Source organism: Hyla sarda, chromosome 2, assembly GCF_029499605.1.
Source record: "Hyla sarda isolate aHylSar1 chromosome 2, aHylSar1.hap1, whole genome shotgun sequence".
In the NCBI taxonomy this organism is placed as follows: domain Eukaryota; kingdom Metazoa; phylum Chordata; class Amphibia; order Anura; family Hylidae; genus Hyla; species Hyla sarda.
Window position 1 is genome coordinate 17,055,614 of NC_079190.1, and position 13,715 is coordinate 17,069,328.

The 13,715-nt window shown below is 44.9% G+C and overlaps 1 protein-coding gene across 8 annotated transcripts in view; it reads right to left on the minus strand.

Annotated features, from left to right (window-relative positions):
- Positions 1-516: 516 nt before the first annotated feature.
- The window catches only part of GAB2 (GRB2 associated binding protein 2), a 210,086-nt gene continuing 196,887 nt past the window's right edge, over positions 517-13,715 (minus strand). For 6 of the 8 annotated variants that reach the window (XM_056561270.1, XM_056561262.1, XM_056561269.1 and 3 more), the window contains 3 exons: positions 6,227-6,352; positions 1,375-1,720; positions 517-1,264 (listed from right to left, as the gene is read on the minus strand). In XM_056561270.1, coding sequence (XP_056417245.1) covers positions 1,577-1,720; positions 6,227-6,352 — 270 coding nt within the window. In that variant the 3' untranslated portion in view covers positions 517-1,264; positions 1,375-1,576. The remainder of the gene's footprint in view (positions 1,265-1,374; positions 1,721-6,226; positions 6,353-13,715) is intronic. The other 2 variants (XM_056561263.1, XM_056561264.1) reach the window with 2 other exon arrangements.

A 13,715-nucleotide genomic window follows, 5' to 3' on the forward strand; every position in this document is an offset into this window, starting at 1 on the left:
TCCGGTCCCGGACTAGTGACGTTGCCTTGATGACGACGCACAGGGACGTTCATGCACAATGTCCCTGTGCATCGTCGTCAGGGCAACATCACTAGGACCAGCTCACCCTAACTACCTGCCGAGGGGAGGCGAGTACAAAACAAAAAGGTGGGGGGGGGGGGGGGGGGGGTTGGATGATGACGAAGGCCGCAGTGGTCTTCTACCTGCGGACCTCCAGAGGTTTCAAAACTACAAATCCCAGCATGCCCGGACAGCCGATGGCTGTCTGGGCATGCTGGGAGTTGTAGTCTTGCAACATCTGGAGGCCCGCCGGTTGAAGACCACTGATGAAGGGATTGACAGGCGGTGATGATGAAGGGGGGGGGGGGGGGGATGATGATGAAGGGGAGGGGGATGATGAAGAAGGCCGCAGTGGTCTTCAACCTGCGGACCTCCAGAGGTTTCAAAACTACAACTCCCAGCATATCCAGACAGCCGATGGCTGTCCGGGCATGCTGGGAGTTGTAGTTTTGCAACATCTGGAGGTCCACAGGTTGAAGACCACTAATGAAGGGATTGACAGGCGGTGATGATGCAGGGGGTGGGATGATGACGGGGCTCTGGATGATTACATGGGGGGTTGATGTATTTCCCACCCTAGGCTTACAGTCGAGTCAGTAACTTTTCCTGGGTTTTTGGGGTGAAATTAGGGGCCTCGGCTTGTATTCGGGTCGGCTTATACTCGAGTATATACGGTACTTTCTTAAAAAAACAGCCCCACCCCTGTCCTCAGGTCGTGTGTGGTATTGCAGCACGACTCCATTCACTACAATGGAACTGAGCTGCAATACCACAAGTAGACTATTCTATGTATTACCTATGACTCCGGGCACCAGTTTACCGAAATGTTCACCATTTTTGCGCTATTATCACAAGTAAGATGTTACTATGTGGCGGTTTAAAGGCACGGCTAAAAAAAACTAAAAAAAAACAAACGTATCTAAACTGTATACATGAGCATGTACTATAGACAGATTGATCCCGGTATGAAGGAAGCCCGCCTCTTGCTCTATATATTAGCATACGTCCAGCAAGCTCTGGAACGTCGCATAACGGAAACGGCCGCAACCCAGTGGCATCATTTCTAGGAGTCGGCTTAGTTTTCAATATGGCGGCCTGGGCGTGGCTAGTGCACGTTGAAAAGTCAGTGTATAATACTCAGTACTGTGTGAATGGAGGACTGGGCCGAAGCATGGGTTATAGCAGTGGTCTTCAACCTGCGGACCTCCAGATGTTGCAAAACTACAACTCCCAGCATGCCCGGACAGCCGTTGGCTGTCCGGGCATGCTGGGAGTTGTAGTTTTGCAACATCTGGAGGTCCGCAGGTTGAAGACCACTGGGTTATAAGTAACCTAGAAAGTGTCCAAGCCCCATAAAGAAGTCGCCAGCGTGGATCTGTGCGTAGGAAAGCTCCTCCCACAAAATGCCGCCCCCCCCCCCCCCATAATGTTAACTGGTATAGGCAGAACAAGCAGCATGGCGGTGGTCCGGTACTGTTGGCCACAACGAAGAAACGTCTGCGGGGGGGCAGAGCCGTCATGGCTTGGCGCTCTTGGCGGGCTCCGAAGATTGGCGCACATCTGTCCACTCCTGCATAGTGTTCTGCAGGGCCTGGGTCTTTTCTTTGTCTACTTGTACATAGTCCACCTTTTCGTCGGACGCTACAGAAGACGTAGAGGGCTGCAGATTTAAAAAAAAAATAAAAAAAGAGAATGATAAAACAAAGTATTTGCTTATCACCCAGCTTTTCCAAAATCCTGAATGGCAAATTTGCGAGAGAGGGTATCCTCTTCTGCTCTGTAGCACACGTATACACAGATCTTTGATTCAGGATGCTGGAAAATATGGTAGACAACTCTAGAGGCTTTCCCAAGCTTCTGAACGGCAAATTTCAGACATTTCCCCTCCTTCTGTTTTATCACATTACATATATATATATATATATATCTATATATATATATATATATATATAGACAGATTTGTCATGAAGAGATTGTAGAAGAGACAACCCTAGTGAAAGAATTATTGAAGCCAGGTAGGTTGTCACCCAGCTTTCCCAAACACCTTAATAGTAAACCTATCTAGCCAGACTACACCTATTTCTACAAATGGGAGAAAGCTGTAATAAGTTCATACAATGTAGTCACCAAGCTTTCCTGGGGTCCTGCACTGTACATCTGCCTATTCATTCAGTAGTAAATGCCACCTCCTTCATGACAGACATGTTGTTCAGGACTCAAACCCTGGAGACACAATATTAACAGGCATGTTGGTTGCCATCCAGCTTTCCCAGACTTCTGAAGAGCAAATCTGTCTAATAATGTGGTGATGTATCCCCTCCTGCCTTACTGTATATGTGTAGACAGACATTATATTCAGGACCCCAGAAAGTTAGATGGCAACCAATGAGCAAACTTAAATGACAAGTATATTGGAAGTCACTCAGCTTTTTCAAAGTCCTGAATGAGAAATCTCCTTATTAATGCTGGGGTGCATTCCGTCCGCCATCAGAAAAAGAATTACAAATTAATATTCAGAGATGCAGAAATGGATAACGCACTCACCAGAAAATCAGCAGCAGTATTCAATCTTTATTCGGTTTGTAGCATGACAAACACACAGGGAGCTCGTGATGGAACAGGCAGGGGGCAGCAACTAGTTTCACGCACAGAGCGAGGGGGCATGAAGGGGGCGGCAAGATGGAACAGGCAAGGAGAAGGAGGCGGCAACTAGTTTCACGCACAGAGGGAGGGGGCATGAAGGGGGCGGCAAGATGGAACAGGCAAGGAGAAGGAGGCGGCAACTAGTTTCACGCACAGAGGCGCTTCTTCTGGCCCGCACGCGGGCCAGAAGAAGCGCCCCCTGTGCGTGAAACTAGTTGCCACCCCCTGCCTGTTCCATCACGAGCTCCCTGTGTACCTGTGTGTTTGTCATGCTACAAACCGAATAAAGCCTGAATACTGCTGCTGATTTTCTGGTGAGTGCGTTATCCATTTCTGCATCTCTGCATATTGATTTTGTCACATTTTGTATTACAAGTCTTCTTGGATAAGAGCACCTCCAATCTAGCTACTTCGGTTAAACATAGTTACACCTGCCGTAGGCCCGGTCTTTAAACCGTCCCTGTCAGATCCAACAAAAAAAACATATTTTTTAATATATCACTCAGTACATAATCCTGATCATGTACATCTAATTTTTATGTGTCTAGCGCCTTTATTTTTTTATTACACTATTTTTTTTATTTAACTCACTAGTCTGAATTGCTTTCAAAGGGAGGGGGCGTGGCCTCACTGTGAAGGTCTCCTCCCAGTTGCATTAGCAAAACTACAACTCCCAGCATGTCCTCACTGACAGTAGCGGGACACAAGCTGACGGTGGGAGGATTTTTCCTCCAGCTCTGAGCCCTGCACTCACAGTTGTCAATCAAGGAAGTGTGTCCAGGTGATGACTCATGGACACAGCAGGACTAGTATGTGTCCAAGCAGGCATGAAATACTGAAAATTTTCTAATGAAAGCAATTGCAAAACCTATTGGTTATACATGCTTTACAACATATCAAAAAGTTTTTGTATCTGACAGTGCCCATTTAATATACGGACTGTCTCTATAATCAGTGTTTAGGCTGGGTTCACATCACGTTTTTGCCATACTGTTTTCAATCCGTTTTTCTAAAGAAAACCGTATGGCAAAAAAACGGATGGAACAGTATGCAAAAAAGTAAACCGTAGGCGTTTTTAAACAGTATACTGTTTTTAAAAGTGCATACAGTTCCGTCAGTTTTTTTAGAAAAAAAACCCATACGTTTTAAAAAATTGTCCATTTTTAATGGGAGGGGTCTTGGGCGGGGACTTTAGGATTCAAATGCGCATGTGCAAAGTAAAAACGTATACGTTTTTCCCATATGGAACCGTATACATGTGCGTTTCCCATTGACGTCCATGTTAAAAAAAAAACGTATGCGGTTGCAGTACGGTTTTTAAACCGGAGTCAAAACAGTGGTTGACCACGATTTTGTCTCCGGTTTAAAAACCGTACTGCAACCGAATACGTTTTTTTTTAACATGGACGTCAATGGGAAACGCACATGTATACGGTTCCATATGGGAAAAACGTATACGTGTTTACTTTGCACATGCGCATTTGAATCCTAAAGTCCCCACCCAAGACCCCTCCCATTAAAAATGGATAACATTTTCAAAAACTTATGGGTTTCTTTTCTATAAAAACTGCCGGAACTGTATGCACTTTTAAAAACAGTATACTGTTTAAAAACGCATACGGTTTACTTTTTTCCATACTGTTCCATCCGTTTTTTTGCCATACTGTTTTCTTTAGAAAAACAGATTGAAAACAGTATGGCAAAAACATGATGTGAACCCAGCCTTAGCAGTGCTGGACATTTTTTCTATGTGCCCTTGAGATTTACAAATTAATATTGTATGCAGTTATTTATAGACTCCCTGAATCGAAGGGTTTAGTACTCTTACTTCCCCCATATAGACCCCTATTACTGTCCTGAATCATAGGGTTTAGTACTCTTACTGCCCCCATATAGACCCCTATTACTGACCTGAATCGTAGGGTTTAGTACTCTTACTGCCCCCATATAGACCCCTATTACTGTCCTGAATCATAGGGTTTAGTACTCTTACTGCCCCCATATAGACCCCTATTACTGTCCTGAATCATAGGGTTTAGTACTCTTACTGCCCCCATATAGACCCCTATTACTGACCTGAATCGTAGGGTTAAGTACTCTTACTGCCCCCATATAGACCCCTATTACTGTCCTGAATCATAGGGTTTAGTACTCTTACTGCCCCCATATAGACCCCTATTACTGACCTGAATCGTAGGGTTAAGTACTCTTACTGTCCCCATATAGACCCCTATTACTGTCCTGAATCGTAGGGTTTAGTACTCTTACTGCCCCCATATAGACCCCTATTACTGACCTGAATCGTAGGGTTTAGTACTCTTACTGCCCACATATAGACCCCTATTACTGACCTGAATCGTAGGGTTTAGTACTCTTACTCCCCCCATATAGACCCCTATTACTGACCTGAATCGTAGGGTTTAGTACTCTTACTCCCCCCATATAGACCGCTATTACTGACCTGAATCGTAGGGTTTAGTACTCTTACTCCCCCCATATAGACCCCTATTACTGACCTGAATCGTAGGGTTAAGTACTCTTACTGCCCCCATATAGACCCCTATTACTGACCTGAATCGTAGGGTTAAGTACTCTTACTGCCCACATATAGACCCCTATTACTGACCTGAATCGTAGGGTTTAGTACTCTTACTTCCCCCATATAGACCCCTATTACTGACCTGAATCGTAGGGTTTAGTACTCTTACTCCCCCCATATAGACCCCCTATTACTGACCTGAATCGTAGGGTTTAGTACTCTTACTCCCCCCATATAGACCCCCTATTACTGACCTGAATCGTAGGGTTTAGTACTCTTACTCCCCCCATATAGACCCCCTATTACTGACCTGAATCATAGGGTTTAGTACTCTTACTGCCCCCATATAGACCCCTATTACTGACCGGAATCACAGGGTTTAGTACTCTTACTGCCCCCATATAGACCCCCTATTACTGTCCTGAATCGAAGGGTTAAGTACTCTTACTGCCCCCATATAGACCCCTATTACTGACCTGAATCGTAGGGTTAAGTACTCTTACTGCCCACATATAGACCCCTATTACTGACCTGAATCGTAGGGTTTAGTACTTTTACTGCCCCATATAGACCCCTATTACTGACCTGAATCGAAGGGTTAAGTACTCTTAATGCCCCCATATAGACCCCTATTACTGACCTGAATCATAGGGTTTAGTACTGTTACTGCCCCCATATAGACCCCTATTATTGACCTGAATCGAAGGGTTAAGTACTCTTACTCCCCCATATAGACCCCTATTACTGACCTGAATCGTAGGGTTTAGTACTCTTACTCCCCCCATATAGACCCCTATTACTGACCTGAATCATAGGGTTTAGTACTCTTACTACCCCCATTACTGAAGGGTTAGCCTTAGCTCAAACCGTCATTTGGGTGTTTAGACCCTCAGACCCCCCTATTCTCCACTGGTCCTGTAAGGGGCTTCTAGACTCAGCTTTGGAAAGCAATAGTATTAGGACCCTAGCAGTGTTTAGCCTTACCTTCCGATGTGGGCTCGGTGACACCTCCTGGAAATCTAGCGCCAGATAATCCACACTCCCGGTGCTCTTCTTTTGGGCCGGACTGTTAGTACCACTGGTTCCGGGAGAGGCTGACACTGGATTTTGCTTGGGGGGGAAAAAAATTATATAAAAATTAAGCAAATATTTCTAGATAATAGAGGAGGAGCAGATTTTTAGTCTAAAACTAAACATGAAGCTCCTGGGCCTCAATGGGAAATCCATAACCGGGCTCCACCTACCAAGGGTCATGTAATTCTGGGGTCTTATCATGTGGACAAAGGAGTCTTTGGGCTCCCTCAGGCACCAGGGTCTGGAAGTGACGGCTACCTTTGCACCTCCTATAGCTTCACCCCCTGGTCCTGGGATAAGGCTGTAACATGAGAAGATCTCCTAAACAACTCCCAGTAGAGGAGGCAATGCTACTGCACCATGAGGGAACCATGGCTGGCATTGTATGAGGACGTCATGGCTAGCATTGTATGAGGGAACTATGGCTAGCATTGTATGAGGACGTCATGGCTAGCATTGTATGAGGGAACCATGGCTAGCATTGTATGAGGGAACCATGGCTAGTATTGTACGAGGACGTCATGGCTAGCATTGTATGAGGGAACCATGGCTAGTATTGTATGAGGACGTCATGGCTAGCATTGTATGAGGGAACCATGGCTAGTATTGTATGAGGACGTCATGGCTAGCATTGTATGAGGGAACCATGGCTAGCATTGTATGAGGGAACCATGGCTAGTATTGTACGAGGACGTCATGGCTAGCATTGTATGAGGGAACCATGGCTAGTATTGTATGAGGACGTCATGGCTAGCATTGTATGAGGGAACCATGGCTAGTATTGTATGAGGACGTCATGGCTAGCATTGTATGAGGGAACCATGGCTAGCATTGTATGAGGGAACCATGGCTAGTATTGTACGAGGACGTCATGGCTAGCATTGTATGAGGGAACCATGGCTAGTATTGTATGAGGACGTAATGGCTGGCATTGTATCTGCTGTGCTGGGGGAGAGAATCCTGGAAGGGGTGGCTGAGTATTTAAACTAGGTGAGTGGGGGGAGGATAATAAAGCAAAGAAAGCAGACAGTGGGATGGATAGGTTAGAGAGGGGTCAGGACATAATGGCGGGTGGAGAGGAGTCCTGTGGGGGGAGGTTAAGAACAGTGGATAAGGAGATTCATGCGTTACAAACCAGCTGTAAAAATAAATGTAGCCCGAAAAATTGTAATCCCAATAATTCAAAAAATTCCATTAGCCCCAATAACTCAATAACTACAATAAGCCCCATTAACTCAAAAAATACCATTAGCCCCAATAACTTAAATAACAACGTTAGACGCAATAACGCAAAAAATCCCATTAGCCCCAATAACTTAAATAATAACGTTAGACCCAATAACTCAAAAAATCCCATTAGCCCCAATAACTTAAATAGTACAATTAGCCCTTATAACTCAAAAAATGACATTAACCCCAATAACTCTGAAAATCCCATTAGTGAGACTATATGTGTAAAACTTAATGGAAATGTAAAGTGTATGTTCACAAATGCCAGAAGCCTAGCAAATAAAATGGGGGAGCTTGAGGCCTTGATACTGGAGGAACATATTGATATAGTTGGGGTCACTGAGACATGGCTGGTGATATAGTTGGGGTCACTGAGACATGGCTGGACTCCTCGCATGACTGGGCTGTTAATCTGCAGGGGTTTACATTGTTTCGCAAGGATAGAATGAACAGAAAAGGTGGTGGAGTCTGTCTGTATGTAAGAAGTGGTATGAAAGTCAGTGTGAACGATGCCATAGTGTGTGATGATTCTGAGGAGGTGGAATCACTGTGGGTAGAATTACAAAAGGAGGGAAATACTGAAAAAATAATATTTGGTGTAATTTACAGACCCCCTAATATCACTGAAGAGATAGAAGGTCGGCTGTATAAACAAATAGAGAGGGCCGCCCGGGCAGGTACAGTGGTAATAATGGGAGATTTTAACTATCCAGATATAGATTGGGGCCGGGGGTTGGCTAAAACTACAAAGGGGAGAAAATTCCTAAATTTATTGCAGGATAATTTTATGGGCCAGTTTGTGGAGGACCCAACAAGAAGTGATGCCTTGTGGGATCTGATCATTTCCAACAACGCAGAGCTGGTTGGTAATGTAACTGTGCGGGAAAACCTTGGTAATAGCGACCACAATATAGTTACTTTTGACTTAAAATGTAGAAAACAAAGACAGACGGGGAAAGCAAAAACATATAACTTTAAAAAGGCAAACTTCCCTGGGCTGAGATCTGCACTACAGGACATAGACTGGGGGGAGGTGTTCTCAAATACTGATACAGAAGGTAAATGGGACATCTTTAAATCAACTCTAAATAACTATACAGCTAAATATATACCAAAGGGGAACAAATATAAACGATTAAAACTAAATCCTACATGGCTGACAAATGAGGTTAAAAGAGCAATAAACAACAAAAAAATAGCCTTCAAAAAATACAAATCTGATGGGTCAGCTATAACATTTAAACAGTACAAGGAGCTTAACAAAATCTGTAAAAATGTAATAAAAACAGCAAAAATTCAAAATGAGAGACAGGTGGCCGAAGAAAGCAAAACTAATCCTAAATATTTTTTTAGATATATAAATGCAAAAAAACCAAGGACAGAGCATGTAGGACCCCTTAATAATGATAATGGGGAGGTTGTCACGGGCGATCAAGAGAAGGCGGAGCTACTGAATGGGTTCTTTAGTTCTGTATATACTATGGAAGAAGGAGCTGACATTGGTCAGGTCAGTGCTGGTAACACATCATATAATGTATTGAACTGGCTTAATGTAGAGATGGTACAAGGTAAGTTAAGTAAAGTAAATGTAAGCAAATCTCCAGGGCCGGATGGACTACACCCAAGAGTTCTTAGAGAGGTAAGTTCAGTAATATCTGTACCCTTGTTCATGATATTTAGAGATTCTCTGGTGTCTGGTATTGTGCCAAGGGACTGGCGCAAGGCTAATGTGGTACCAATCTTCAAGAAGGGCTCTAGGTCTTCGCCAGGCAATTATAGACCGGTAAGTCTAACGTGCATTGTGGGTAAATTGTTTGAAGGACTTATAAGGGATTACATACAGGAATACATAGGGGATAATAGTATTATAAGTGATAGCCAGCATGGGTTTACTAAGGATAGAAGTTGTCAAACCAATCTAATTTGCTTTTATGAAGAGGTGAGTAGAAGCCTTGACAGAGGAATGGCTGTGGATATAGTGTTTCTGGATTTTGCCAAAGCATTTGATACTGTCCCTCACAGACATCTGACAGGTAAGTTAAGGTCCGTGGGCTTGGAAACTTTAGTTTGTAACTGGATTGAACACTGGCTCATGGATCGTACCCAGAGAGTGGTGGTAAATGATTCGTACTCTGATTGGTCCCCGGTTATTAGTGGTGTACCCCAAGGTTCAGTACTGGGCCCGCTGCTGTTTAATTTATTTATCAATGATATAGAGGATGGTATTAACAGCTCTGTTTCTATCTTTGCAGATGACACCAAGCTTTGTAGCACAGTACAGTCTATAGAGGATGTGCATAAGTTACAAGATGACTTGGATAGACTAAGTGTCTGGGCATCCACTTGGCAAATGAGGTTCAATGTGGATAAATGTAAAGTTATGCATCTGGGTACTAATAACCTGCATGCGTCGTATGTCTTAGGGGGGATTAAACTGGCAGAGTCACTGGTAGAGAAGGATCTGGGTGTACTTGTAGATCACAGACTACAAAATAGCACAATGTCAGGCTGCTGCTTCCAAAGCCGGCAGGATATTGTCATGTATAAAAAGAGGCATGGACTCGAGGGGCAGGGACATAATACTCCCCCTTTATAAAGCATTGGTACGGCCTCACCTGGAATATGCTGTTCAGTTTTGGTCACCTGTTCATAAAAGGGACACTGCGGAGTTGGAAAGGGTGCAGAGACGCGCGACTAAACTAATATGGGGCATGGAACATCTTAGCTATGAGGAGCGATTAAAGGAGTTACAATTCTTTAGTCTTGAGAAGAGACGTTTAAGGGGGGATATGATAAACGTATATAAGTATATAAATGGCCCATACAAAAAATATGGAGAAAAACTGTTCCAGGTTAAACCCCCCCAAAGGACGAGGGGGCACTCCCTCCGTCTGGAGAAGAAAAGGTTTAGTCTAAAGGGGCGGCACGCCTTCTTTACCGTGAGGACTGTGAATTTATGGAACGGTCTACCTCAGGAACTGGTCACAGCAGGAACAATTAACAGCTTTAAAGCAGGGTTAGATACATTCCTGGAACAAAATAACATTAATGCTTATGCAGAATTATAAAACTACATCCCTTTCCCTTATCCCCTTACATCCTTCCCTTCAATCCCCTGGTTGGACTTGATGGACGTATGTCTTTTTTCAACCATACTAACTATGTAACTATGTAACTATGTATGAGGGAACCATGGCTAGCATTGTACGAGGACGTCATGGCTAGTATTGTATGAGGGCGCCATGGCTAGTATTGTATGAGGGAACCATGGCTAGCATTGTACGAGGACGTCATGGCTAGTATTGTATGAGGGAACCATGGCTAGTATTGTACGAGGACGTCATGGCTAGTATTGTATGAGGACGTCATGGCTAGTATTGTATGAGGGAACCATGGCTAGTATTGTATGAGGGAACCATGGCTAGCATTGTACGAGGACGTCATGGCTAGTATTGTATGAGGAAACCATGGCTAGCATTGTACGAGGACGTCATGGCTAGTATTGTATGAGGGCGCCATGGCTAGTATTGTACACAGGCGCTCTGGCTAGAATTGTATGAGGGTGCCATGGCTAGTATTGTACGAGGGTGGTGTGGCTAGCAATATACAAGGGTGTTGTGGCTGGTATTTTACGTGGGTGCTGTGGCTAATATTGTATGAGGGTGCTGTGGTTAGTATTGTATGAGGGTGCTGTGGTTAGTATTGTATGAGGGTGCTGTGGTTAGTATTGTATGAGGGTGCTGTGGCTAGTATTGTATGAGGGTGCTGTGGCTAGCAATATACGAGGGTGCTGCGGCTAGCAATATACAAGGGTGTTGTGGCTAGTATTGTACGAGGGTGCTGTGGTTAGTATTGTAAGAGGGTGCTGTGGTTAGTATTGTACGAGGGTGCTGTGGCTAGTATTGTACGAGGGTGCTGTGGCTAGTATTGTATGAGGGTGCTGTGGTTAGTATTGTATGAGGGTGCTGTGGCTAGCAATATACGAGGGTGCTGTGGCTAGTATTGTACGAGGGTGCTGTGGTTAGTATCGTAAGAGGGTGCTGTGGTTAGTATCGTAAGAGGGTGCTGTGGTTAGTATCGTAAGAGGGTGCTGTGGCTAGCATTGTACGAGGGTGCTGTGGCTAGTATTGTACACGGGTGCTGTGGTTAGTATTGCATGAGGGTGCTGTGGCTAGTATTGTACAAGGGTGCTGTGGCTAGTATTGTACGAGGGTGCTGTGGTTAGTATTGTACGAGGGTGCTGTGGTTAGTATTGTACGAGGGTGCTGTGGCTAGTATTGTACGAGGGTGCTGTGGCTAGTATTGTACGAGGGTGCTGTGGTTAGTATTGTACGAGGGTGCTGTGGTTAGTATTGTAAGAGGGTGCTGTGGTTAGTATTGTATGAGGGTGCTGTGGTTAGTATTGTAAGAGGGTGCTGTGGTTAGTATTGTACGAGGGTGCTGTGGCAAGTATTGTACAAGGGTGCTGTGGTTAGTATTGTACGAGGGTGCTGTGGTTAGTATTGTACGAGGGTGCTGTGGTTAGTATTGTACGAGGGTGCTGTGGTTAGTATTGTACGAGGGTGCTGTGGTTAGTATTGTACGAGGGTGCTGTGGCTAGTATTGTACGAGGGTGCTGTGGTTAGTATTGTAAGAGGGTGCTGTGGTTAGTATTGTACGAGGGTGCTGTGGCTTGTATTGTACGAGGGTGCTGTGGTTAGTATTGTATGAGGGTGCTGTGGTTAGTATTGTACGAGGGTGCTGTGGTTAGTATTGTACGAGGGTTCTGTGGTTAGTATTGTACGAGGGTGCTGTGGTTAGTATTGTACGAGGGTGCTGTGGCTAGTATTGTACGAGGGGGCTGTGATTAGTATTGTACGAGGGTGCTGTGATTAGTATTGTACGAGCGGGCTGTGGCTAGTATTGTACGAGGGTGCTGTGATTAGTATTGTACGAGGTTGCTGTGATTAGTATTGTACGAGGGTGTTGTGGTTAGTATTGTATGAGGGTGTTGTGGTTAGTATTGTACGAGGGTGCTGTGGCTAGTATTGTACGAGGGTGCTGTGGTTAGTATTGTACGAGGGTGCTGTGGCTAGTATTGTACGAGGGTGCTGTGGCTAGTATTGTACGAGGGTGCTGTGGTTAGCAATATACGAGGGTGTTGTGGCTAGTATTGTACGAGGGTGTTGTGGCTAGTATTGTACGAGGGTGCTGTGGTTAGTATTGTACGAGGGTGCTGTGGTTAGTATTGTATGAGGGTGCTGTGGCTAGTATTGTATGAGGGTGCTGTGGCTAGTATTGTACGAGGGTGCTGTGGCTAGTATTGTACGAGGGTGCTGTGGCTAGTATTGTACGAGGGTGCTGTGGCTAGTATTGTATGAGGGTGCCATGACTAGCATTATATGAGGGTGCCATGACTAGCATTATATGAGGGTGCTGTGACTGGCATTATAGGAGGGCACTGTGACTGGCATTATATGAGGGTGCTGTGACTGGCATTATATGAGGGCGCTGTGACTGGCATTATATGAGGGTGCTGTGACTGGCATTATATGAAGGTGCTGTGACTGGTATTATATGAAGGTGCTGTGACTGGCATTATATGAGGGTGCTGTGACTGGCATTATAGGAGGGCGCTGTGACTGGCATTATATGAGGGTGCTGTGACTGGCATTATAGGAGGGCGCTGTGACTGGCATTATATGAGGGTGCTGTGACTGGCATTATATGAGGGTGCTGTGACTGGCATTATATGAGGGTGCTGTGACTGGCATTATATGAGGGTGCTGTGACTGGCATTATATGAGGGTGCTGTGACTGGCATTATAGGAGGGCACTGTGACTGGCATTATAGGAGGGTGCTGTGACTGGCATTATATGAAGGTGCTGTGACTGGCATTATATGAGGGTGCTGTGACTGGCATTATATGAGGGCGCTGTGACTGGCATTATATGAGGGCGCTGTGACTGGCATTATATGAGGGCGCTGTGACTGGCATTATATGAGGGCGCTGTGACTGGCATTATATGAGGGCGCTGTGACTGGCATTATATGAGGGTGCTGTGACTGGCATTATATGAGGGTGCTGTGACTGGCATTATATGAGGGTGCTGTGACTGGCATTATAGGAGGGCACTGTGACTGGCATTATATGAGGGTGCTGTGACTGGCATTATATGAGGGTGCTGT